Below are 24,297 nucleotides of genomic sequence, written 5' to 3'. Positions count from 1 at the left end.
CCCATCTGCACTTCTTTAAGGGGACGTTACTTCTGCTATCCCTGGCAGATATCAGCCTTGACTCTCATCATAGCAGTTTATTCTTTGAAGATGAGCTGGCAGGTTTTCCTGAACTCCTCCCCAAAGCTGTGTGCTTGACTGAGAAGCTGACCTGACACGTATAGTTTAATTTTGTTCTCTGTTTCTCTTTAACAGGCGACGGCGATGTCAGTGGATTGCCTGGGACAGCGTGCAGTACTCTCAGGGTGAGTGTGACAGTCCCCATTAGAAATGTATGACAGTCATTTCCATGAGCCAAATCAGCAACCTTCAGGCTGACCTCAGTTGAAGGGCTGGTGTATTGTTTCAGAAAGGTGCAGCTGAATTCTGTTCAAGGCTTGATGAAAAGGGTTCTGGATCACATTTCCAATGGGATACAGAGTGGAAAACCAGCAACAGCAGCACAATAAAATACTGTCGTGGCTTTCCTGATACGTGCTTTCCCAAATCCACTTGTGAGAGGTGGCGCATCGTGAAGTACCGTTTGTGTTCTTCTTAAAGTACAGATTAAATAATTTCCTTAAGACAAAATTTGCCCCAAATATTCCCATGGTGTACTTGAGCAGGGAAGCCAAGCTCTCTGACCTGCTCCTCTGCTAGTTCAGCATGGGATGATACTCCACAAGAGCAGTAGGTGCCATAGACTCCAGGCTGTCAGGGTAACCAGGGTCCTTTGATGCAACTCAGAGGCCTGCTTGCTTCTGTGTAAACCCTTAGTCTGGCAGCCCTGCACAGGAGTAACCAGCTCAGGAGCTGGTTTGGGTCTAACTTGATGCCTCTTCCTCCTTACGCTCCGGTTTCACAGCTGGCTTATTTGGGCCAACAGCAAGTTGGGGACAGCTTGTCTGCAATTCAACATCCGGACTGTGGCCCTCTGCTTTTCAAGCTTTTCTTGCATGCTCAGCAGCCCTTCAGGGTTTGCCTCCTTTCTTTTAAAGCTCTGTGAGAGCCACAGAGGGCTCAGCATCTTTGCTTTTCAGAGCAGGGAGCCCTGAGGACTTTGGTCTGGAAAGACAGCAAAAATGTTCTTTATGTTCCTTCTGTTGGGAAAATTGGCAGTGCTCAGAGCAGCTGTGTGCTTGCTACACCGCTGACATACATGATGCTGGTGTGGTTCATTATATATGGTTCAGTATGTTTTGGTGCTGGTCTTCCATTAGAGTTCAGCTGGCTCACAATTATTTCTGGGCTGTTTATCTTGCTTGTAAGATGAATCACACTGTGGAAGGAGTGATATGTTGCCTAGCTTTGCGGGGAGTTGACCACATCCAGCAGGATGTATGAGCTCAGGTTTGACATCATGCAGATATATCTCTGCTGCATATAGGGTTAGCTCAGGTAAGTAATATCACCAGATCAGCGCAGTGCTGTGTCCACCCACGTTAATAAGCTGCTGCAGCTGAGCTAGCTCTGTGCAGGTGCACTTGTACTGTCTGCAGAACCAAGCCCCCCAAACACTGTGGTGTGGAAAGATGCAGCCACGTAGAATTATCTTATGTGTGTCAAGGCTCATTAACTCTTCCTCAGAGCAACTTCTCCAAACTGAAGCTGGCTCCTGTGAAGCTATTGTGTTGGACTCCCAGCCCTGAGCCACCTCGGCTCTGCTGCTGCAGCATTAGGCCAGCAACGTGTATTTGGATGTGTTTGCACCATTTCCCAGGGCTTCCTTTTATATCCTAATTATCTGGGGTTTTCTGTGGTCTGAGCTACCCATTACATTTGCAGATCCTGTCTAATTTCAGTGTGTCTTTTTTTTTTTTTTTCTTTTAATGTATCCCTTTTTGATGTATGCGGTCAAATGTAGCATTCTTGGGAATAATATTTTCATCTGTCTTGTCAGATGCTTCTCTTTAGTCCACTGGGCACAAGGCTGTGAGCCCCACGTGAGCTTGGGGTTTTGAGCTCAGTCCTGTGCAATACAGCCCCTTTGTGTCTGTGTGTCTTGCAGCCGCCGTTTCCTCTACATAGTCAACCTGGATGCACCAAATGAGGGTCATCGAAAGATCTCCCGACAGAGCAAGTGGGACATTGGGGCAGTGCAGTGGAACCCGCATGACAGCTATGCATACTACTTTGCAGCTTCGGTAAGTTCACTCATTTAAAAGCTGAAACTCCTCACCTTCCCCGGTCTTTGGTGGGTGGACTTCTGCAGACTTGGAAGGCGGTGACGGAGCTGGCACGGGCACGCTTCTGCAAGTCACGTTGCAAGATCAAGGCCTAACTCGTTTACTGCCAGTGAGGTGTTTGGCTTGATGGCTCTCAGTCACTGGTCAGTCAGTGTTGAATCTAGTTTTGCTTGCTTGTCTTTTATAAAACACCTTGCCAAATAAATTGAGCATCCACATGGTCCTTTTCTGGAAGGAAGCAGTGATGTGCTCTCTTTGTAACTTCCATTCTGTTATGAGATTTGTGCACTTACTGAATTTCTTGCTGTGTGCTGCTTTGCTTTTACCTCCCTGCCTTCCTGGTGGGATGTGGTGCACTAGGCAGTCTGTAAATAGCTCGAGTCAATACTGTCTCACTGCTGTAACAATCCAGGCTTGCAGATGGGCAGGGACCAAGTCTGCAAGGAGTTCTTATTCCGTGTGTGGAGAAGTAAATAGGTTGGTCTGAAGAAGCAGTAGTGGCCATCTGAACCTTGAGTCCAGTTTTTAGCTCTGATCCTCAATCTATCATGCTCTGTAGTTTGATCACCCTGAGCTTCTGCTAGCGGCAGTCTTAGCCATCAACTACAGTGCTGCAGCAACCGGCGCTGGCTGGGCGCAGACTGTTCTCATGGTGAGGTGTCTTTGCTGCCATGTTGCATCTGCTTTTATAGCCTGAGAGTCCTGGAATAGTCAAGGGTGGAGAGGTTTCATCTATTTTTTTTTTTTTGAGAAAACAGTTAACTGAAGGTGGTTTCCTGGGATTTTTGTTCCTTTTGCTTCCTGGACTGGCTACGGTTGAAATTAAAAGCAGTCTAAAAGTGGACCAGTGTTGTCAGTTGGGAGCTTCTGCTTGTTTGCTCTCTGACATTCCCCAGCTTGTCTCCTCCCAGCTCTGGCACATGACTGACATCTCAAAGGTGCTTTCAGCAGCTGCCTGCTTCTGAACAGGAAGTTAGTAAAACTTGCAAAAAGGTGTTCTTCAGTGCCACTTTTGGATACAGTCGGTGAAAATCAAAACCAAATAAGGAATGTGCTGTGCAGGCTGCGAGTAGAGCAGGAAAGCTTCTTTTCAGACACATTCTGAGGACAATATCCAGTGATCAGTTAATGCTGATCTGAGCAAGACCCTGCTGCAATGGGAGCTGAGAGCTGTGCCCATCTCACCGCTCTGAGCACTCCTGCCTTTTGCTGCCCATGGGAAACTCTTGTTCCAGACTGAAACAAGGTGTAGCTGGCATCAAACCTTGCTGCTCTTGTTTATAAACTAAGATGCTGAGATGCTGTGGTGATTTAGACGTAGTTGCTGATGCACATCAGGTGAGGAATCCCCAAGATGAGATCAGGCAGCGTTTCCAGTTTGGGTCAGAAATACCTCCTTTCCAGCCATCTCAGCTGGCTGGCATTTTGGTGCTCATGCATTGCAGCCCCATCCTAGGACTACGTGCTGGGTTTGAGTGAGTGAGTCAGGGCTTTTTGGTAGCAAGGAAGGGGGCTACAGTGGTGGCCCCTGTGAGAAGCTTCTCAAAGCTCCTCTGGCTCCCAGTCAGACCCGCCTCTGCATCAAGGCTGAGCCAATTAGTGACAGTGGCTGCGCCTCTGCAATAACGTGTTTAAGAAGGGGAACCTGGGAGGAGGAGTTGTGAGGATGACACCTCTGCAAACACCGAAGTCAGTGGAAGAGGAGAGGAGGAAGAGGGGCAGGTGAGCTGGAGCAGAGTATCCCTGTATCCCATGGTGAGACAGCAGGGCCACCCACCCTGCCATCCATGGAGGTCCACAGTGGAGCAGACACTGACCCGTGGCCTTTGGACTACCCCACACTGGAGCAGGTTGACTGTGCCCAAAGAAGGCCAGGACTCTGAGGGGAGAAGCCCCTGCTGTTGTAGGTCAGCGCTGGGAGGACTGCAACACACAGGGGGGCCCCATGCCAGAGCAGCTTGGGAAGAGCTGCTGCCTGTGGGAAGAACTCGTGTCGGGGAAAGTTTGTGGAGGACCATCTCCTGTGAGAAGGGAACCATGCTGGAACAGGGGAAGAATGCGAGGAGTCTTCCCCCTGAGGAGAAAGAAGTGGCAGGAGTGACTGCACCCCCCATGCCCTGCCCTTGCGCTGCTGAGGGGGAGGAGGTAGAGATATCGGGAACAAAGCTGAGCCCAGGAAGCAGGGAGGGGTGGGGGGAAGGTGTTTCTAAGATGTGGTTATGTTTCTCACTGTCCTACTCTGTTAAGTGTTGTTGTTATTAGTGTCTCAATTAAATTTATGTTCTTTTTTCTTCCCCTTTTGCTTATGTCTGCAATTGGTGAGTCATCCCTCCCTGTCCTTATCTCAATTCCTGATTCCGAGCCTTTTGCTTTACTTTCTCCTTCCCGTTCTCAATGGGGAAGGGGTGAGTGAGCCGTTGCGTGGTGTTCAGTTGCCCTCTGGGCTCAAACCATGACAAACTAGAATTTAGCTTGTCTGTCTTAGAAGCAGAACGCAGATTTTTTTGTGTGCTCAGGTCTGTGTGTCCCAGGTCAGGTCTGGAGGCAGTGTGGATGTGTTTGAGGGCCATACCTAAGGCGGCAAAGATGCATTGGGAAGGCTAAATCAGCTTGGATTCAGCACTGCGAAGATGTGATTTGCTCCTTCTGGACTCAAGCTGGCTGTCAGTCCCTCATAAGTCCACTGCTGAGGTCGTCATTTGTTCAGGTACACCACGCAAGTGCTGTAGACAGCCCTGAGGCTCCTGTCCCTCTGCATCCCGGTGGCTGGGAAGGGAGTGTAAAAGGCCACCATTCTGTTTGCCAACAGCTTCACTTGGTTTGCAGTGCCAGTAACTGAAAGTGGTGCAGGCAGAGGAGAAGTCTGTCCTTCTGTTTGGATAAGGGCTTCTTATCTTTTTAGCTTATTTTCAGAAGAGCTGAAACATGTCCCCTTGCTGTGCTTGGCTGTGTCTGCCCTCTGGCTCAAGCACATTTCTGAGGATTTGTAAGCTGTTGTTTCAGAAATGCCATTGTTTTCCATCCTAGATCCTTGTTACTTCTTTTGTGTGGTCACAAATGCTTGAACAAGAGGGTGATGAAATTGTTGGAAGCATATACTGATACTTATCACAAGAAGCAGCTTTTTTTATAAAATGGTGGTGGGAGGAACTGTCATTCTCCCACACCTGGGCAACACTTTCCATGTGAGATGCCCTGCTAAGAGTCTGAGAAATTTTTGGTGATCCTTATCTTGTAGCAACAACTCTCGAGACCTGGACAAATCCTGTTGGGTAATTTCACTCTACCCCCTTAAATCCTTCTGTCAATGAGAAACATGCAGAGTTTTCCTTGCCCCAAGCTCTTGTGCAGTCCTGCTGTGAGCTATTAGGGAAATGCCATATATTATTGCTGAGCTGGGAGGAGACCTTCCATTTCAGGGAAAGCTGGAGTGTTTTATCCATCTGCAAGTTCAAATCCATATGAAGCAGCTTTGGGGTAAAAAAAAAAACCCCAAGACATCACCAAAGAAACCTGTCACAAAAAACATAAAGTAAGTCTTTATTATCTTTTCCCTCATCTACCTGTAAGTTTGAAAGCAAGAGGCTAATGAGATGAAATTTTGAAGTAATGTTACTTTTGGTTTTGCAAAATCGACATGAATTCCCAGTCATCACCCAAGACCCACTGTGCTCGGTACTATATATGCACCCAAAAAGGCAATTCCTGCCCCAGAAAGATGAGAGTCGACCTGGGCTGAAGTGAACGTTGGCTGAGGCAGAACGTGAGCTTAAAGCACAATAACTAGTTTGAAGTAACTTTGTGTGTGGCTGCACTTGGGGGAGAATTTATTCCTGGAATGAGTGAAGAAGCCCTAAATAACATTGTCATTGATTCATCTGGTTTGCTTCTGTGGTTTACAGTTAGTGATAAGCACTTAAGGCTTCTTTCCTGGTCTGGCAAGGATGGAAGTACCCTTGAGGAGGTGACCTTGAAGCCATTAGACTGTATTGTTCATGTTTGGCAATGGCCCTGATTATCCCAGATGGGAATCAAGGGAGAGTTGAGGAGGACCAGCGGTGATCCATCATCCCCCTCACTGAAAACTCCAGTTGTGAATCTGAACAGACTGGCAGGATATTCCTGCAGAGAGAATTTGGCTGCCTTTTGCCTGCAGTTACAGTATGTTGTTAGGAAATTAAAGCTCTGAGAGCATCATTTCATGGAAACATTTTGCAATGTGACTTTTTTCCTCCCATTCTTGTTTATCTCCAATTTTAAGTGGGTGTGATTAAAGTGTAAGCTTTTGAGAGTCCTTACAGCCTTTAGGGTCATCTTTGCTCTCCTGCTTTCGGCAAGGACGTTGTTAATCACAGTGTGACTCATTGATAACAGAGGTTGTTCAAAATGAAGGGAACCTGGTCCTAACACATGTGTTCCTGTCATATCTTGTTTGCCTGACACTACCTCTTTTCTTCCATCTAATTTCAGAGCAATCAGCGGGTTGACCTGTATAAATGGAAGGAAGGTAATGGTGAAGTTTGCACATCACTGCAGGGACACACACGTGTGATCAGGTGAGGAAGAAGTGTAGCTTCTGTGCATTGCTGAGTGGAAGACAATGGGTTGTTTTCTAGAAGCTGAATGTTTTGGTCCTGGCTGTGCTCAGGCTCTGCTCTGAGCCTGGTTTTACTTACTTTTCTGGACCATACAGTCTGCCTCTCTGTCCTGCCTTCCCATTTGGAGATGACATCAGATGGGAAGCAGCTTACTCTCTCACGGCTCCCCCAATATATCAACTTTAGCCTTGGGTGGCTCAGAGTGTCATTGCCTTAGGCTGCTGTCCTTGTAATGAACAGCAACCATAATCTGGGAAAAAGATAGCAGCATGTTTGTTAAATTGAATTCTAGCTGTGTGTGTTTGTGATAGCAGCTTAATTAAAGCAGGTAATCCCAAAGATCAACTTCACTGCGTGTTACGGTGGCGCAGGGGAGATTTCTGCCTCTGGTTCTAGGGATGTATTCTAGTGCTGGGCTGGAAATACAGGTGAAGGACTGTTTTCACTCCAGCTCCCAACTGTGGAAAGTAATTGCAACCCTTGAAATGGCTGACTGGAGGCTGTTTGTGTCCCAGGTGCACCTGGTGAGCCCAACAGGAAGGCATCCCAGAGTGAGGGGTTGATGCTGAGATTGCAGGGTAACTGGGACCTTGCTGAAACAGTGTCCCTCTTACTGGGGAGGAAAGAGCACACACACAACGGCTGTGAAGTTCAGGGCTAGGAGGATGCTTCACTGGAATTTCCTTAGAAGCATTTCATTGCTTCTTGGAATTTACTTAGAGAAATGATTAAGATCTTGCTTTTCACTTAAAAAGTTTCAGCAGTTGTCATGGAGTGGCCGTGAATTTGTTGGAGAAATGTACTGGGGGCTTGTGAGAAGTTGATGCAAACTGTCTGCTTCTCTCTGCTGACCTACTATGATTTTGCATTTGCAGTGACTTAGACTGGGCGGTGTTTGAGCCAGACCTGCTGGTCACCAGTTCTGTGGACACATACATCTACATCTGGGACATCAAGTAAGAATCAGTATGTTTCTGCACTGCGGGGAAATCACCGGACTCCTTTCCATAATTAGCAGCTTGCAGGGCAAAGCATGCACTGATGGGTGCTGCTCTTCAGCCGTGGTTGCAGAGGCTTTATCTGCTTCCCATAATCTCAAAGATGGCTTCTGTTCCCTATTTTCAAGCCAGTTCAGAGGCAATGAAGGATGGTAGAGTGGTATGGTTAAGCCACAGGTCACGCTTCTGATTGGAAAATAATGCCAACAGGCTTCACTCGCTACTCATTTTCACATCTTTCCTCGAGAGCTTTTCCTGGAACCCAAGGGTGATCCTCAGCCTGTTGGGTTTTTTAGCTAAGTGAACGAGCAGCATTTCATGATCCTGCAGCCATTTTCTACTAAATTCAGCCCTTGTTGCTGGCTCTCTCTCGGTGGGAAGACTGGCAGTGGTATTCAGGAACCTTTTCCTGTTTGTGCCTTCCCTTGATTCCTGGTGCTTTCTATCATGAGTAATTTCAGGGTAACGGATCTTTCCAAAACCATCAATATTGAAACCCCGTATTTTACACCTGAGAAGCAGGGAGCTGGCACGGGGACTGCTGGGTTCTCTTGCTGGGTATACAGCAACTCTTTATGACCCCCGGCAAGTCACTGTGTTCCTCTCTGCCTCCCTTCCTCAGTTATAATAGGAGGATAATTACATAACCCCACTGCACCAGGCTACCCTGAGGCTTGTTTAGCTCCTGTGAAGCACTTAGATCCTTGGTTAAATGGTGCTTGAGAATGGCAATATATTATTAATGTGTAATGAAAAGACATAGAGAGACAATAACTGCTGGTTGTGTTTTCCTGCGATACTATCTTAGCACCAAGCAAAAAATAGATTTCTCTGAAGGTTGTTAACAGAAGCCCTGCTTTAACTCTGTTTTACTCTTCCATCACTTTGTGTCTGCGTGTATCACTTCTCCAGAAGTGCTTGCTTGGGCAGTCTATGACTACCCTCTACATCCCACTCGTGCTAGCAAAGTCTCTGAGCTTGCTGGAGCAGTGAGGTCTTGGGGCTGCTGGCCTCCAGCAAATGAACATCCTGCTGAAGCAGCTGTCTCTAGTGAAACCCTAGGGAGGTAGCCCTGCGGTAAGGGCACCTGGAACTTCCCCACTTAATTCTTCATACAAAATAACTTTTTGATTAGGCAGAAATTCTTAGAGGGAGAGGTGCAGTCCATTCCAGAAAATGTTCTGCTTTTCAGCAAACACAGAAAGCTGAAGTCAATATTCCTTATTTTCGCTGGTGTTTTTTGTGAAAGGGCAGGTGAATTCCTGAGACGCAAGGTCAAGGAGCAAATTATTGCCTTGATCCATGTCCCAGCTGCTAGGAGTTGTCATGGTGCCACACTGGCTTCTGCCACCGCAGAATTTGGTCTGTAGAGTCTGCACACAGCTGGGCTTATTTCCTCCTAATTTTGTTGTTACATGCTAGACATGAAGTCTTTGCTCTGAAGTCACTGCTCCATCTGCCTCGAATCAGGGTCTGCAAAGACTTGACAAACACATCAGTGGCTTTTGTTGAGTTTTTCCTCAGCTCTGTTCCTTTTAATCCTCCTGGGAAAGGCTGTTTTGTTGCTTCCTGCAACAACACTTTGGGAGCCCGGTTTCCTTGCCTGCCAGTTGCAACATGCCACACTTTGCACGTGTTTCTCCTCCCTCTAGGCCCCTCCAACTCCATCCTGTGTCCTCAACTTGCTGTTGTATGTGGTGGCAAGATAGGATGGCTGTTGTCCTCCAGCTGGTCACCTCTTTCTTTATTCCATTTAACGTGGTGTATTTTGGTAAGCAGAAGGTGTGTTAGCTCCCAAGAGGCAGCAATAAAATTAGTCCTGGAATAGCAAGGAGCTCACTGGGGAGGCTGCACCTGCTGAGCTGTGCCATGGGTGCTCACATTAGCTTTGTTGTGTTTCAGAGACACCAGGAAGCCTACGGTCTCCCTCTCTGCAGTCGGTAAGTATGGGAGGTGTGTGTGATATAGGCTTGTTTAATGCCTACATTTAGTGTTGTATGCCCCTGCTGGTATTCCTCCTTCCCTTCGTGCTCCAAGGGTACACATGGCAGAGTACAAAAGTGCCACCATGTGTGATTGTCCCACGTAGGAGCAGGCTGAGAGGCTCCAGTTCACATCTCCTTTTAGAGGAGCAGAATCCAGAGGGGATGTGGAGCCCTTGGAGGTTCCCAGGCATGGTGGGCAGTGGTGGTTCTTGGACTGGCTGTCCTGAAATTGGTGGAGAGTCACATGGCATTTGTGCTTTTTAGACACAGCTTCTTCCCTGCTTAACCACCCTGCTGATACTGTTTGTCCTGTGTTGCCTGTCTGCAATTTCTCCATGTCCTTTTATGTTTGATTGAATCAGCTGAGAAACTAAATTGCACCCCAGGCAGTGATGTCGAATGCTGCTGACTGCCAGCCTGCCCCCTTATTTACTGAGGGGATGGGTACATTAACCAGCTGTATCTGCTTCCCCGGGGCTCCTTTGACGTGCAGGAGGCTGCAGTGGTGACACGAAGGTGCTCTCTTTGGGCCATGCTTGCTCTGGAAAGGAACTTGTCATGGCTGTTGGCAGTGCGACTGTCCAGCCGCTTGTAATACTGCCTGCTGGCAGGTGCTGGGTGTCAGTCCTCCCCGGCTGCGTGTTGGAACTGGGCAGGGTACAGATGATGAGCAAAACGTCCTTTTTCCTGAGTTACCATCCCCAGTATTACAGCAGTTCTCATAACACGTATCTCTTATGCTCTGCTGCTTCAATCTCCTTAGGCTACACATCTGCAGTGGCTCCCCCTCCCCTCCCAGCCAGCAAACCTCTCTATCACAGCGATGCAAAAACCTTAGAGAATCGGAGAGAAGCACCATTTTGGTTCTGGTGCCTGGGGTGAGGTTTCATGGGTCAGCTGAGTCAGCCCAGCAGCTAACTCCCCAGAAAGTGTCCTTCCTCCCGTGCCTGATGCTGTTTAGCGCCGGTCCAGATGTTTGTGTACCCTTCAGTGAGTGAATCAATCGACTGGCAGCCTACTTGCAGCTTTTTTTTTCCCCTGGACTAGCTTTTTGCTGGGTTGCCACAATGAATCTGCTCACTGTGCAGCAGGAGGAGGGTAGTGAAGGTGAGGCATAGTAGCAAACTGAGATCTGTTTAGCTGTCTCATGGACGTCACCTTTCCAATAGCTTAAAATGTTTTGAAAATACTGGCAGTTATTCCGAACATGAACAGGATGAACAGAACATGTATTTCTCTTACAATAGCTGAACAACCTGCGTCAAACGAAGCTGTATTTTACTTCTTACTAGAAATAACTACCCATCTTCTGATTTTAGGCACCCAACTGAGTCCCTTGTGGTATTGTATATAACCATATCTGGACCATCACCCAGTTTCTATACAATGCCATTGATGTCTTTGATTTTTGTGTATTTTGACAGTGAGGCCTTCTGGTCTACCCAGTGAGTCTACCTCCAGCTGGCCAGACACAACGTCCACCTGCACTGCAGCCTTCTCCTACACCTGTGTTTTAATAATAGATCAATAACACTGGTTCCCTGTATAGCATCAGATAGTATAGAGGGTGTTGGGGAGACAAATGAATCAATCCTTAAGCAGCTAGAAATAACTTGAATGAAAACAGAAGGGCTTTTGGGAGGGAGGTGATGAATCTGCAGTTCTTGTCTGGAGGAAATTGCTCCATCTGAGCTAATGGTCTTGAGTTTTAATCAGGTACAACCTGTGGCAAGAAATTGTGATGAAGATCTCTAGGCATGTAACTGAAACACTTGCTTTGCAGTCCTGAGGATACAAACACTATGCTGAGGAATCAGGAGTTAATCCTTTTCATGCCATCCTTCATGCTGGCTTCTGGGACATCCTTCCTCTGAGCTGCCTTTCCTGTGCTCGGAAGAGCAGCTCTAAGCCCAGGTCAGGGGTCTGCTGTGCCATTTACTTTTTAATTGCTTGTTTTGACCTGCTCTGTTTGTGCTGCAGCTGGAGCTTCCCAGGTGAAATGGAACAAGAAAAATGCCAACTGTTTAGCAACAAGCCACGATGGGGATGTTCGAATATGGGACAAAAGGGTAAGCCGAGGGTTTTTTGAGCAGTCTGTGCATATGCCCACCTACCCAATACAGACATTCCTCTGGTTGCAGATAAATACTGAGAAAAACGTACTACTTTATCCCAGATCTCTCTTGTGTGTTTGTTTAAACTAGAGAGAATTGGGAGCCCGTGAACCTGAAGAGAGCATGTAGATAGACTTCTTCCCCAGAAACTGCCCATTACCATTTTGCTTTTGATCTCATAGTACTTAACTTTTACTGACAATAAAGTATTGGTCAGGACTGCACTTGGTGACTGGAATTTGCCACACCTTCACAGAACCCTTGCTTCAACTACTTTTCCTGAGCTATTTGCCTTTCCCCAGCAGGATTGTGTTCTACCTTTCTTGCCTTTGTTAAAGTGTCTCTTTTTATGCCGAAGAACTGGAAGTAAAATGTCTTTTCCTTGCAGAAACCCAGCACTGCAGTAGAGTACTTGGCAGCTCATCTTTCTAAAATCCACGGTCTGGATTGGCACCCTGACAATGAGTATACGCTGGCCACTTCCAGCCAGGACAACTCTGTCAGGGTAAGTGTTGCTTCTGGGATGTCTGCTTGGGAGATGTCAGGATGGTGGAGCAGATCTCCTTCTACTACTGCTAAAGTCTTGGGGAGTGCTTGCTATTGGCAAGGCCTGGAGTCTTATTTTTTTGTTTCTGGCAGCCTGTGTTTGTTGAGCCAGGGATGCGCTTACAGAACAGGCAGAGAAGTCGCTACAGGATGTGTGCACATATGTTTGCCACATATCTGTGGTGGTTTGGGCAGTACTGAAGCTGAAAACAACTGCCTCTGCCTGTTGCTTGCCAGAAAGGAGCTAGCCAGACATGCCAGAAGAGCCTTCTCCCGAGAATGTGGTGTTGCCAGTCTCAGGCTGATTACAGCAACTTGTGGGGAGACGTACTCCAGCCCATGGTGTTCACAAACTCATGTCAAATTGGGTTATCAATAAGAGACTGCCTGTAAGCATTGTTATGCAGCACCTTTTACCTGGGGGGGGGGGGGGGGGGGGGGGGGATAGCGTGCTTTGTATGTCAGCCAAATGGAGTTCATTCACATTTAGCTAAGCTCTGAGGCAAATGCAATTGATGTGTATTCTAGCAAAGCAAAAGGTTAGATTCTTCATTACAAAATTAGCAGTAACAGCAGGGTGGGCCTCCCTCCAGTCTGGACTGGCACGTTGGCTGGGAGCCTGCAGGGTACCTTGTAGCTCTTAAAGCCCGAGCAGGCTGCCTGTCTCCCTGCTCTAATTACTCAAGCTATGATCACTGTGAATATGACCCCAAGTCACTCGTTATCTGAGGGATGCTGCCAGATGCTGATAGCTTGATATTTGTCCTTTGGGGCCATCTCTGCTGCTAATGAATGGGATTACCAATGATGCTGTGGGCACCCTGGCATGTTTTTCGCTCTGTTATATCTGCAAGCCACATGGAAAACTGCAACCTGAAAGTATAGCCTGCTGACTCCTGCCTTTGCTTGTCTTCTTTTTTTTTTTTTTTTTTTTTTTTTAAGTTCTGGGATTACCGTCAGCCTCGGAAATACCTGAATATCCTTCCCTGCCAGGTTCCCGTCTGGAAGGCAAGATACACAGTGAGTGAGAAACTCCCACCAGCCCCACTTGTGCTGTGAGAGCAAATGCACAAAGCAACATTAAGTAAAGAAGAACTGCTGAAGGGCTTCTCACCAGTCCTACTGCTGGACGTTATTAAGTTGATTTTAAAAATCTGTCTTGGTACTTAAGAGGTCTAGAAAAACAACACCCGCCATGGGGGGCACTCAGGAGGAGGAATGACTAGCAGTGTGAGATCCCAGTCTTGGGCATCATCCTCCTGGGGGGTGAAAACCCAGGTGCAGGTGGTTGGCTCTGGGAGCAGCAGACTTGGAAAGGGGCTGCTGCTCTCGCTGTCCTGTCTTTCCACTCAGCTCCAGTATTGGTACCTGTTGCACAGAGGAATGCAGCAGTCTTCCTCCCTCCCCGAGTGCTTCCTCTACTCCCAAGGTTTCTAAGTGTGCCACAGTGGCCTCTTACAGCATATCAAATCCAAGAACTGTTGCCTTTTATAGAGCAAGCACCCAGCCATGTGAAGCTAAGGCTCTTAACATCAGTCATATCTGTTCTCTTCCCCAGACATCTGAATGTGGCCTGAAGCCAGTGCTGTGCCTTGAATCTTTGATTCCCTTTCCTATCCCTGTGGTGGGGAGTGTAGGCCTGGGTTCCAGTGTTCCTCTGAGCATCGTGACCCTGAGTAGCTGCTGGGGTTTGGTTCCCACGTAACAGCTCTTGCAGCTCCAGGCAAACTTCAGTAAGGATCCCATGTGAAAAGTCAGTGGTGAAATCCTTCCAGCCTCACAGCTGAAAAGTGAGGAAGCTGCAGAAAGAAATCACTAATCTCAAGTGAGCTGCACGGAATATCTCGGTGTACTACCTCATCCTTTGTAAGACAGTGGTTTTGTACAGCAATTGCCTTGGACCCTCCCAGTTTTAGGCCTGGTTCTGTTTTGTGCTGATCTCCTTTAAAACACACGCGTTCTTGTTGGTGGGAAAAGGTAAAAATTAGAGTATGATAACACCAGCAGGGGAGCATAACTCCCCAAGGCTAACTGGAAGGGTGTTTCTCTCTCAAGCCTTTCAGCAATGGGCTGGTGACAGTGATGGTCCCCCAACTCCGTCGGGAGAACAGTCTCCTCCTGTGGAATGTCTTTGACTTGAACACGCCTGTCCACACTTTTGTGGGACATGATGACGTGGTGCTGGAGTTTCAGTGGAGGAAGCAGAAAGAAGGTGAGTTCAGGGCTGGATGTGCTCTTTCCCCTGTCCTGCAGCCATCGGGTAACCAGGGGTGTAGAGGCCAGGCTCCTGGCTGCGGTGCTTATGCTATCGCCATTCGACTCTTGCTTTTCCTTGGATTAGCTCCTACCTACTTTCCTGCCCCCCCTCAAGCTACAGCTGTTTTATCCTTGGTTTATGGCAGTGCCCACAGAAGCGTTGCCCTGTTGTTTCCATGCTAACAAAGCAAATCTACCAAATGCTGAATGGTTCAGCGGTGACTCTAATTGCTTCCACTCTCCTGTGAGTCTATTTTTAAATGGATCTTTCAAATTAATTGTACAAACTATTAGATTGGTGCACGGCTGCAGGCACCCTCCCCCTGCTCAGAGCTGCAGGCTAACCAGTTAACCTCTCACATCACCGCCTGCATCAGCAGCCTCCAGCATATCCCAGACCACAGACCCAGTGAACCCACCTTATCAGTGTGCTTGCAAAGGCAGGGGAGGAAGAGCGTGGGATAGAGAGGCTGCTGTTAGAGTTCAGTCCTGACTAAACTTTCCAGCTAAATATAGGAGATTCCATATTAGAGGTTGGGTAACCACGCAGAGCACAGCTTTGTTTCCAGCACCTCAGCTGCCATCGACAGAAGACGCACGTCTGGTTTCGGTGTCACTTGTGGTACGGCTTTTGCAGTAAAAGTTCTGGTCCAACCCTCTGCCACCAGCTGCTGGGGCCATTCAGTTAAGTTACTTTCTTCTCTATGCCTTGCTTTTCCTCTTTCAAAAAGAGGAGAGCTATATAGAACCGTGTTAGGATCTGGAGGCGCAGTCTAAGACAGCCTGTGAATGAACATTCAAGCAGGTGTGAACCACAGTTGTGTTGTCTTAGCTGAGTTAATAGATATATATCCAGGGCTGGAAGTCGGGCTCGTCTTGAGCAGCATAAATCAGTCATAGGAGCATTCCAAGTCAGCTTCAATGCAGAGACAACCAAGATAGCACAGATCTGCTCCTGCAGTCTGCTGTGCTGTATTTAGACAGCCCCTGTGCCTCAGCAGAGGGGTGTAGGAAGCAGCTGTGCAGCAGCATATTCTTAAGCATAGCAGCTGTTTGACAGGGGAAACTTAAACTGTATCACAAGGCCTAAATGTGGGCATAAGTAAGTCTGTGTACTGTTATCGGTTGATAGACAGTATGTGGTTAGATGTATTTCATTACAGCCTGAACTTGTCTTGGCATCATCCAAATCTTTCAGAAGGAAAAAGAGGGAGGGCAGAACCAGATTCTCGTAGCTTAAAAATGTTTTAAAACATATGCACCTTGGAACAGATACATTGAAGTAAAAGATTTCTTGACTTTACAGTTATCATAAAAATAAATCTGTTTCTCAATTATATTATTTCTTCTAAGTATTGTAGTAGATCTTGTTCATTCCTAGTTGGAAAACTTGCATCACATTCATTATACTTTGTGCTTTTTCACCTGTAAATTATACCCCATTTAGAGGTGTGGTATCTGTGGTGCAGGGAGACATAAAGGCTGGTGCACCTAGGTCAATTCAAAACAGAAAAAGACTCACTCTGCATTTTGGTTTAGTGCCTTATCCGTTGGATCTCCCTGCTGGCTTGCCTGCATCTGTTTACACTCAACGCGGGACTGAGATATTCTTTGCTTTCAGCTGGGTCTATAAGTTGTTTCTGTCCTTTTTAGGTTCTAAAGACTACCAGCTGGTTACGTGGTCCCGCGATCAGACTCTGCGAATGTGGCGGATTGACTCTCAGCTGCAGAGGGTACGTAAACACTTTTGCTCTTGAACCGTAGGCAGTTTTCTTACAGGCTGGATTCACCTCCCTCTCCTTGCACTCCCAGTCACTCCTCTGATATCCTAGAGCTTCAGATGCATCAGCCAGCTGCCGCTTCACTTCCCTCTTCAGCTCCAGCCCAGAAACATCCTGAAGGAGACCTGTGATGAGGCCTCTCTCTGTCGGCGCCTCAAAACCTTCTGTGGAAGTGCAAGGCCGCTTTGTTGTATAACAGTAAGCATACAAGTCGTTTGGGCAAGGTGGAGATCAGTTACAGTGCCTCTGAAGATGCCATCTCTGTGGCTGCAAGACTGTGTGACTCTTCCTTGGCATTTTAGGTATCAGGTAAATGTAGGGATTGTGCCCTTCACATGCTCCCCTTGTTTCCGTTGCCCCTCAGCCTGGCTCAGGCAGTGTGAATCCTGTTCTGCTGTCTGGCAGCAGTTACAGCTTGCTGATGCTTTTACTAGAACAACTGTGCTGGGTCAGACCAGCGGTTCACATGGCCATAATGACCCATATTGCCCCCTCACACCTTCAGCTGTGGGTGTCTTGAAAGGGGATAAGAGTGAGGCAAGTATGGAGTGATGTTTCTCTGAAACACCCTGCCAGCCTCCCACAGTTTGCAGCTTAGAGGCTTACTGAGTCTGGCATCTTTTTATTTGACAGAACTTGATGAGTTTCACTTCCATTTTGTCTGTCTTTTCTCGGACCTGTGCAAATTTTTGTCATCTTAAACATCCTATCAACGAGGAATTTCATGGCTTTTCTGCATGTTGTGTGGAAAACCAGCTCCTTTCATTTGTTCATTTTGCAACCTGCTATTTTCATTACATTGAAAATGAAATGAACAGCCGTCTTGTCTGTGCTACTGTTGATTCTGTAGACCTCCATCATATCCCTCCTCAGCTGGCTCCATTTTCAAGTCAAAAGGTCTTGATTTACTTCATCATTTGTGTGAGAACTTTGATTGTCCCTTTGCCTTTCACAACTGTTTTCAGTTCTACTATATACTTCTGGAGATGGGGATCTCAGCTTTGTTCTTTCCAAAGAATCCTCAGTACTTGGTTTGTTTTCTGAATTGTCAGGAATAATTTCATGGAAACATCAGCTTAGTCTGGCTTCTATGTCTTGTTCCCTCAGTCAGCTCGAACTTGCTGGTTTTTTTCCCCTACGTGCATTGCTTTATATTTACCTGAACCAAAGTTCGTCTTTCATTTTAATATAGTTACTCCTGTAAGGTCCTTCTGTGATTGTTTGCAGTCAGCCACTCTTGTTACTACCCTGAAAACCTTGGTGCCATCAGCAAACCTGGTCATGTCGCTATTCACCTCCTATTCCAGGTTTTTAATGAATATGTTGAGAAGCATGTGTCCCAGCACAGATCCTGCAGGACTCCTGCAGGTCTGTAACAAAATTTCTCTGTGGAAAATGACTCTTTACCCCTATCTGATATATCTGTGAATATTTGATTTATTTCCTGTCTTTAAACCGATTGTTTATCCATGTCAGAGCCTTTACTCTTCCTCTGCTGGCTCCCACTCTTTTGTCCTTGTCTTTGTCTGGATCAAACTACACACAATGGCATGTTGCTGGTGACCAGTGCTGTAATTTGCTATATGGCACCCTTACCCTTTCTTCTCCCTATGTTTCTTCTCTTCATCTTCCCTGTTTTCTTGTGCTGAACTTAAAATACAGGTTTTCATGGTCTCTCTTTGATACAGGACCTAGAACACTAGGGCCCCTAGTATGTACCTGGGTCTCTAGGTCCTACTGGAGTGTGAATATTGAAAGCAGAAAGTGTGCTACTATTATATTTGATCTAAAAAAATTAAACCAATTTTGACAAATTAATTCAAGGAATTAAAGTTGTATCAGCTTTAGTTTTGATTAAAATTAAAGTAACACTGCTGTTACTTAGACTGGCCCTGTCAATTAAGTGACGCTGTAAGTGTGAGCAGGAGATTTGGCTAGGCTGTCAGAGTTGACAGAGCTGGGGATGCTGGAATGTGGAAGATCACCTGTCTTTGTCACAGAAACAATGCTGAGGTCTTAGTCATGACTGTCGGGTGGACAGACCTACCTTGCAAATCCAGCTCCCTGGAGAAACGAGTTGTTTAATGGTGGCTCTTTCCACAGCTTGTGTTCTGTTGTGCAGCACATGGGTGTGTTTGTTCTTTTCAGCTGTGTGCTAACGATATCCTGGACGGAGTCGAGGACCTCATCGATGGGATTTCTCATCTGCCAGAGACAGACAAGACCCTTCACCCCCAGGACTCGGAGCCCCAGCATAACTCTGGACATGGGGATGAGGAAGGTGAGACAAGCGATGGGTCATGGAACTTCAAACACCAGCTGTCTTTGTGTTGAGAAGAAGAGGCATCTTGGCATAAGAAAACAGCATCAGAGGCATAGTCCAAACTGGTGCTGTTTCAAAGGCTAATGGATTCTCTACCTGGGAGGAGGGAAAACGCTAGGGGTTTCGCAGGATGGTCCTCCCAAGTTTTTTTCTCCTCTAACGCAATGGTTCTAGCTGTGAAATGAAGACCTTCCTTGTCAATAATACGGTTTACATTCTCTTTAGGTCATAGTTGTGGCCTGCTGCCAAAAATAAGGCATTCGGAAAGTAAGTTCTGGCACTTAAGAAGGTAAATTAGTTTAAGCCGAGAGGTGAGCCCAGAGGAGAGGGGAATGTATGGTAAGACATTCTGATGCAAGCTGCTTACATCACACCTGGTACCTAAACACTTCTGCTGGGATCACTCTCTGAACTGATCTAACATGGAGATGTTTGCTGGTGTCTTCTCCCATCCACCAGAAGTAGTATGGAGAGAGCAAGTGAATTTTTGTTCATGTGTAGATGAGAGGTGACTGAAGGCTGGCAAAGCAGAGGGGGAGGGATGGTATCTTTGACTTCTGATTACCAGATGGGTGGATGGGAGTGGGGCAGAGGCATTAGCAGAAAGAATTGATTTGGCTTTATGGAAGAGAAGGCATCAGTGAAGGAAATGGGAAGGAGGGGTTTGGTGCTGAATGCTCTGGCCTGGTTAAACATTCAGGGTGTTGGTGTTTGAAGAGGGTAAGTACCAGAATAGAAAAGATTGCAGCAGCTGAGACCCATGGCAATGGTATGCATGTGAAAGAGCTATATAAAGAGATTTCTATATCTGATACGGAGGAAGAAGAATTGGATGCTCTCATTCCTTTGTGTCAGCTTGGGTTTAAGTTCACGGTTCCTTTGTATTGTAGCAGGGTGCTACGATGGATCTCCATGTGAGGGGCTTACAGGAAGGCCATTTGATTCTCCCTTTGATTTGCCAACAAACTGGAGAGAGAGAGAGAAGAAGTGGTCTAATATCTGTCCTTTGAATAAAGGAGCCAGCTGTGAGGTCCCTTGGGGGGGTATCTCTTCCTAACTGGAAGTTTCCTGCCCGGCAAATCCCAGTGAAGTTCCTCTCTGTCACCTGTCCTGTGTGGCAGCAGAACAGGTTTCTAAGTTGTCAGCACCTCTGCCTACGTGAGGGTTTTATAACATGATAGAAAAAGCTCATGAGCAATACTTTGTGAGGAGGGCACAGCCTCTCTTGCTCCAGTTGGGAGCGTTAAGTGTTCTCATTCTGGCTGCAGACCTCTTTTTTTCCACAGGAGAAAGTTAACTCTTTCACTGTCCTTGATGAGGTCACGTTCGTACATCCTGTGTGGGTCTGGCTTTGGTTCAGACTGGTAGGGTTTCCCTTGCGGCCAAAGGGAATGAAAATGGCTTTTCTTGTAACAGGGTAGATTTTTCTGCAAATACCATGACTGCAGGATTAATGCACATGCAAGTCCCTAGGTAGGAATTTCAGTTCTTTCTAGCCTAAAAGCTATTGTGAACTGTTGATGTTTCACCCTGCAGGTGACTGCATTTCAGCTGCAGACAAAGTCTCCGTGTTATATTAGTAAAGCACTTTGGGGCATCTTTGAAGAGTACAGCAGTCTGCAGATAAATCAGAAAGCCCACCAGCTGTGTCTTCAGTGTACAGCTTTCCTCACTGGCTGCTGCCTTTAAAAGATCTGTAGGAATATAGACAAATATACAGGCTTTGGGGGATTAGAAACTAATTGGAAAGGAATAGGACGAGAAGACAAAGGGAGGGTACTGCCCATATCAGGAACCTCAGAGATGGCTTTTCAGTAAGCTATGTGGTGTCTTGAGCTAGAAATTATTATCTTCCCTGAGAGCCACTGATCTTTTAATCCCCTTTTCAGCTCCCTTTTGTGAAGTATATCTAAGCACTATAATAAAATCGCAAACAGGAATGAGTAGCTAAGCATCCTACCTGTCCAAATTCAGCAACCCACTGGGCAGCAGTAAAACCAGATATATCTGTCCCAGCAGCAAAATCAGTAACTTCTAGGCAAGTGCCTGTAAAACGACAGCTTTTTGCATCTCTTGTGACTTATTTTTTTTGCTAGGAATAGTCCATGCAATATGATATTTCAGGCCTGAGAATGACAGCTCAATAATTGGGACTTCCCTTGTGTCCTTGGAACCGTCATCAAAGCATACATTTCGTAGGAAGCAGTGCCACAACAAAACGCCCTTCAGAAGGAGCTGCCCCTGCCCTAATGGGGATACGAGGCAAAAGCCAGGCATGACCACAGGCAGAGACCAATTCTTACGAAACTCAGTCAAGCTTGCTATCTTAACCATAACTCCTTGTGTCCTGCAGTGCTTGCCCGGCTGTTTGAATGTATATTCTGGCCTTCAGAAGGGGTTATTGTCCTTCTGAAAACTGTTAGAACCGGACAGCTAGACCTGGTATTTAGATGAGTCTTTGCAGACCGTTAAAGCACTAGAGTGCTTTGCAATGTTAAATGCAAATGAATGCTACAAATTAATTTAAGCCTCTACTCAGGCCAGAAATACCCCTTTCTCTCCCAAAGCCTTATTATGCTTTGGAAGCATTCCCTGAAAGCCGAGAGTGGTGGGGTGTGAGTCCCAAAGACCAGAGCTCCTCCTGGAGACCGATTTGGCAGCGGCTCTTTCCTGCTGAACCGAGAGGCTCCAGTTCAGCTGTTTGTGACTCTGGCAGTACTGTGTAGGGAGGAGGAGGGGGTCTCAAATGAGTAGAGACAGACCATTTAGGGCTGTACAGAGTACAGGCAGCTTCTGTAACCTTCCTAGAAACCTGTGTGCAGACAGGTTTGTTTTTTTGAAGAGCAAGGCTCAGAAGCCTGCCTCTAAACAACAGCTGAGACCCTCCAGCTTGCAGGTCTTTGCCAGGTAAAACTCATACCTCCATGTGTCACAAGAGCAGAGGGAAGCCTGCTGTCTTGGCTGCCTCCTGGCATCACGTGCCTAAAGTCTGTCCGTTAAAGCTTGTCTCAATCTGTTCTCCATCTTTCCTGTCAGCCTTAAAAGAAGATTTCCTGAATGACCCCCTGGTGGGAAAGAAAACGGACCAACTGGGGCTGCCTCAAACACTGCAGCAGGAGTTTTCACTGATCAACGTGCAGATCCGAAACGTCAATGTGGAGGTAGAGAGTTTCCTTTTGAGGGCTTGTTAGGAGGGGACGTGGGCAGGCTGGCTCATCGGAGCCTTTAGAGGGGAACCTTTTTTGCTGCAGTCTGTAAACAAGGTTTATTTTGAGCTGTAGGGATTCTCTTGGCCAGGGGTAGCAGGAAAGAGGGTGAGTTCAGACTCTGGGAGTGAGGGAAGTGTTTCAGCACAGTAAGTGCAGTGGCTGGTCCCAAGTAGGCTGGATGCTGGTTAGACTGCAGAGTGAAAAATGACTTGTTCCACTACATGGAGCTGACCCCATTTCAACTGTTTCTGAACCCGATCTGCTGAACCCTGCCTATCCTGCACTCTCTCTCTGTTTTGGCATCTCCCTGGCATGCCAGACCCTCCTCTGTGCGTGGAAGCTGGCTGGAGGCACAGCGCAGTACTGGGATGGGAGGCTTGAAGCAGCTGCCTCTCCCCTTTCCCCACCCCTGTGGTTTCACAGCTCATGGCATGATCCTGATGTAATTTTCTGAGACAGTGTTGTATGATCTTAGATGTTGTTACTGCTGCAGTGGGTCTGGAGCTCTCCACAGCCAAGTGAAGCTTGCTGGGGCGTGGTGGCTGTTGGGAGCAGAGCCTGATTCCTGGTGCTGCCTGGGCTGGCTGTGGTCTCCAGATGCTGGGATACTGGACTGGCAGTCTGCTGGTGCAAGCAGAGTCTGTCCCCACGTGCCTGGGGTTTTTCTGCTATCACTGGATTCACTGCCCTTGAGAACAACAGCATGACTTTGTCTCATGGGTGCGCAGAGGAATCAGCCCCTCAGCATGACTTTAAGCCACGATAAGTTTAGAAGTCCTTGGGGATGTAACTACAGAGGAATTGCTTTTCCTCGCAGATGGATGCGGTGAGTCGTAGCTGTACGGTGTCAGTGCACTGCGGCAACCACAGAGTCAGGATGCTGGTGATGTTCCCTGTCCAGTATCCCAATAACGCTGCACCGTCCTTCCAGTTCATCAACCCAACCTCGATCACTGCCTCCATGAAGGCAAAGCTGCTGAAGGTATGTGGGGAGTATGCACTGTCTTTATAAATACACAGATGCTGGACACTTGATGTCTGACAAAATAAAACATCTGACCTTGCTGAAGGCATACCACAGGTCTCTTTGAACTGATGCATTGTGGAGCTCCCAGGGTGAGGTTTTTGTTGGCCCTGCAGCCCAGTATTTTCCTTTCTCCACTGGTGCTTTTTAAATACGTTCTTCGCTGCTACTCTATTCCAGTGTGACTTGTATTGCCTGAGGATCCCTAACATCCTTCTCCTCACGCAGTTGCCCCCAACCCCATAATAGACAAAATGACCAGCCAAGCATCCAGCTGCAGAAAGATACTGGTTTTGAGCTGGGATGTTGCTTCCTGCTCTCCTCCACAAACTGTTTTAAACATGAGGAGTCTTTTTACACAGGCCCTGCTCATTCCAGACCAGGTGTTTGATCATCTGGTGCTTGAAGTCCCGTTGCTGATGAAATCCCTTCCCCAGCAGCAAGCTGATGGATCAGCTTGGGTTCCTTCCTGAAAAAAGCCTGATTCAGCTTGCCAGAAACTGGTATAGAATGTATGGGCTACAGTAGTATAGAAGCCCAAATCCTGGCTCAGAGGGTACTGAATCTAGGTGAACCCTCAGTGCTCTGATCAAAGCTCACAGTTGTTCCTCAAAGCAGGCAGCACACCAATGGGTCAGTGTGGCTCCAGTGGATGTTACGGAGGTGTCTTTGGCCTCTCTGGATCCTGACATCTTGGCTGCTCTTCAGACAAAAAAAAGGATGTGGCGAAGGTGTGGATGTAAGCAATGATTCAAGCTGCATCTTGTATGTATTCCAGATATTGAAAGACACTTCTCTGCAGAAAGTGAAGCGGAACCAGAGCTGCCTGGAGCCCTGCCTGCGTCAGCTCGTCTCCTGGCTGGAGTCTGTTGTGGTATGGAAAACTGCGTGGGCTTTCTGCCCTAGTTTGTTGTCTTCTCCCACATCCCACACTTCTGACTCTGCAGTGAGAGTCCAGCCTCATTAGATGTGTAAATAGACCCCTGTGCCTGGCCATTCCATTTGTGTAAGCACTTCTGGTTAATGTTGAAGAAAACTGATCTGATAATTAGATGCGTTTTGTTTCTGAAAATCAGGCCCTGAAGGTTTGCTGCTTTGGGAAGCTCTGCATGCTCACCAATATTCAAGTTAGCACGAATGACTGGGGTTTGGAGCATCTTAGTGGTGCATGGTAGTTTCCCAGCTCTGAGGATTTCTCAGAGTGCCAGGGCATGGTTATCTATGAGGGAAGATAAGGGGCCTCAGGGAGCTGATGGATTCATTCTTGTCTGAAAGGCAGTAGCAGATGTCTTTACCTC

General features: G+C 47.2%; 1 protein-coding gene across 4 annotated transcripts in view; it reads left to right on the top strand.

Moving 5' to 3' along the window:
* Positions 1-24,297, top strand: part of WDR59 (WD repeat domain 59) — a 50,588-nt gene that overhangs the window by 4,026 nt on the left and 22,265 nt on the right. For all 4 annotated transcript variants that reach the window (XM_042797817.1, XM_042797818.1, XM_032987505.2 and 1 more), the window contains exons 2-15: positions 196-245; positions 1,988-2,123; positions 6,636-6,721; positions 7,639-7,719; positions 9,664-9,701; positions 11,727-11,815; positions 12,249-12,365; positions 13,349-13,426; positions 14,462-14,618; positions 16,316-16,395; positions 18,592-18,724; positions 21,803-21,927; positions 22,793-22,957; positions 23,778-23,873. In XM_042797817.1, the coding sequence (XP_042653751.1) occupies positions 196-245; positions 1,988-2,123; positions 6,636-6,721; positions 7,639-7,719; positions 9,664-9,701; positions 11,727-11,815; positions 12,249-12,365; positions 13,349-13,426; positions 14,462-14,618; positions 16,316-16,395; positions 18,592-18,724; positions 21,803-21,927; positions 22,793-22,957; positions 23,778-23,873 (1,431 nt within the window). The remainder of the gene's footprint in view (positions 1-195; positions 246-1,987; positions 2,124-6,635; positions 6,722-7,638; positions 7,720-9,663; positions 9,702-11,726; positions 11,816-12,248; positions 12,366-13,348; positions 13,427-14,461; positions 14,619-16,315; positions 16,396-18,591; positions 18,725-21,802; positions 21,928-22,792; positions 22,958-23,777; positions 23,874-24,297) is intronic.

The sequence above is a fragment of the Tyto alba genome, unplaced genomic scaffold (genome assembly GCF_018691265.1).
Source record: "Tyto alba isolate M040663 unplaced genomic scaffold, T.alba_DEE_v4.0 Super-Scaffold_26, whole genome shotgun sequence".
Lineage (NCBI taxonomy): Eukaryota > Metazoa > Chordata > Aves > Strigiformes > Tytonidae > Tyto > Tyto alba.
This window is presented reverse-complemented; position numbering and strand designations above follow the sequence as displayed.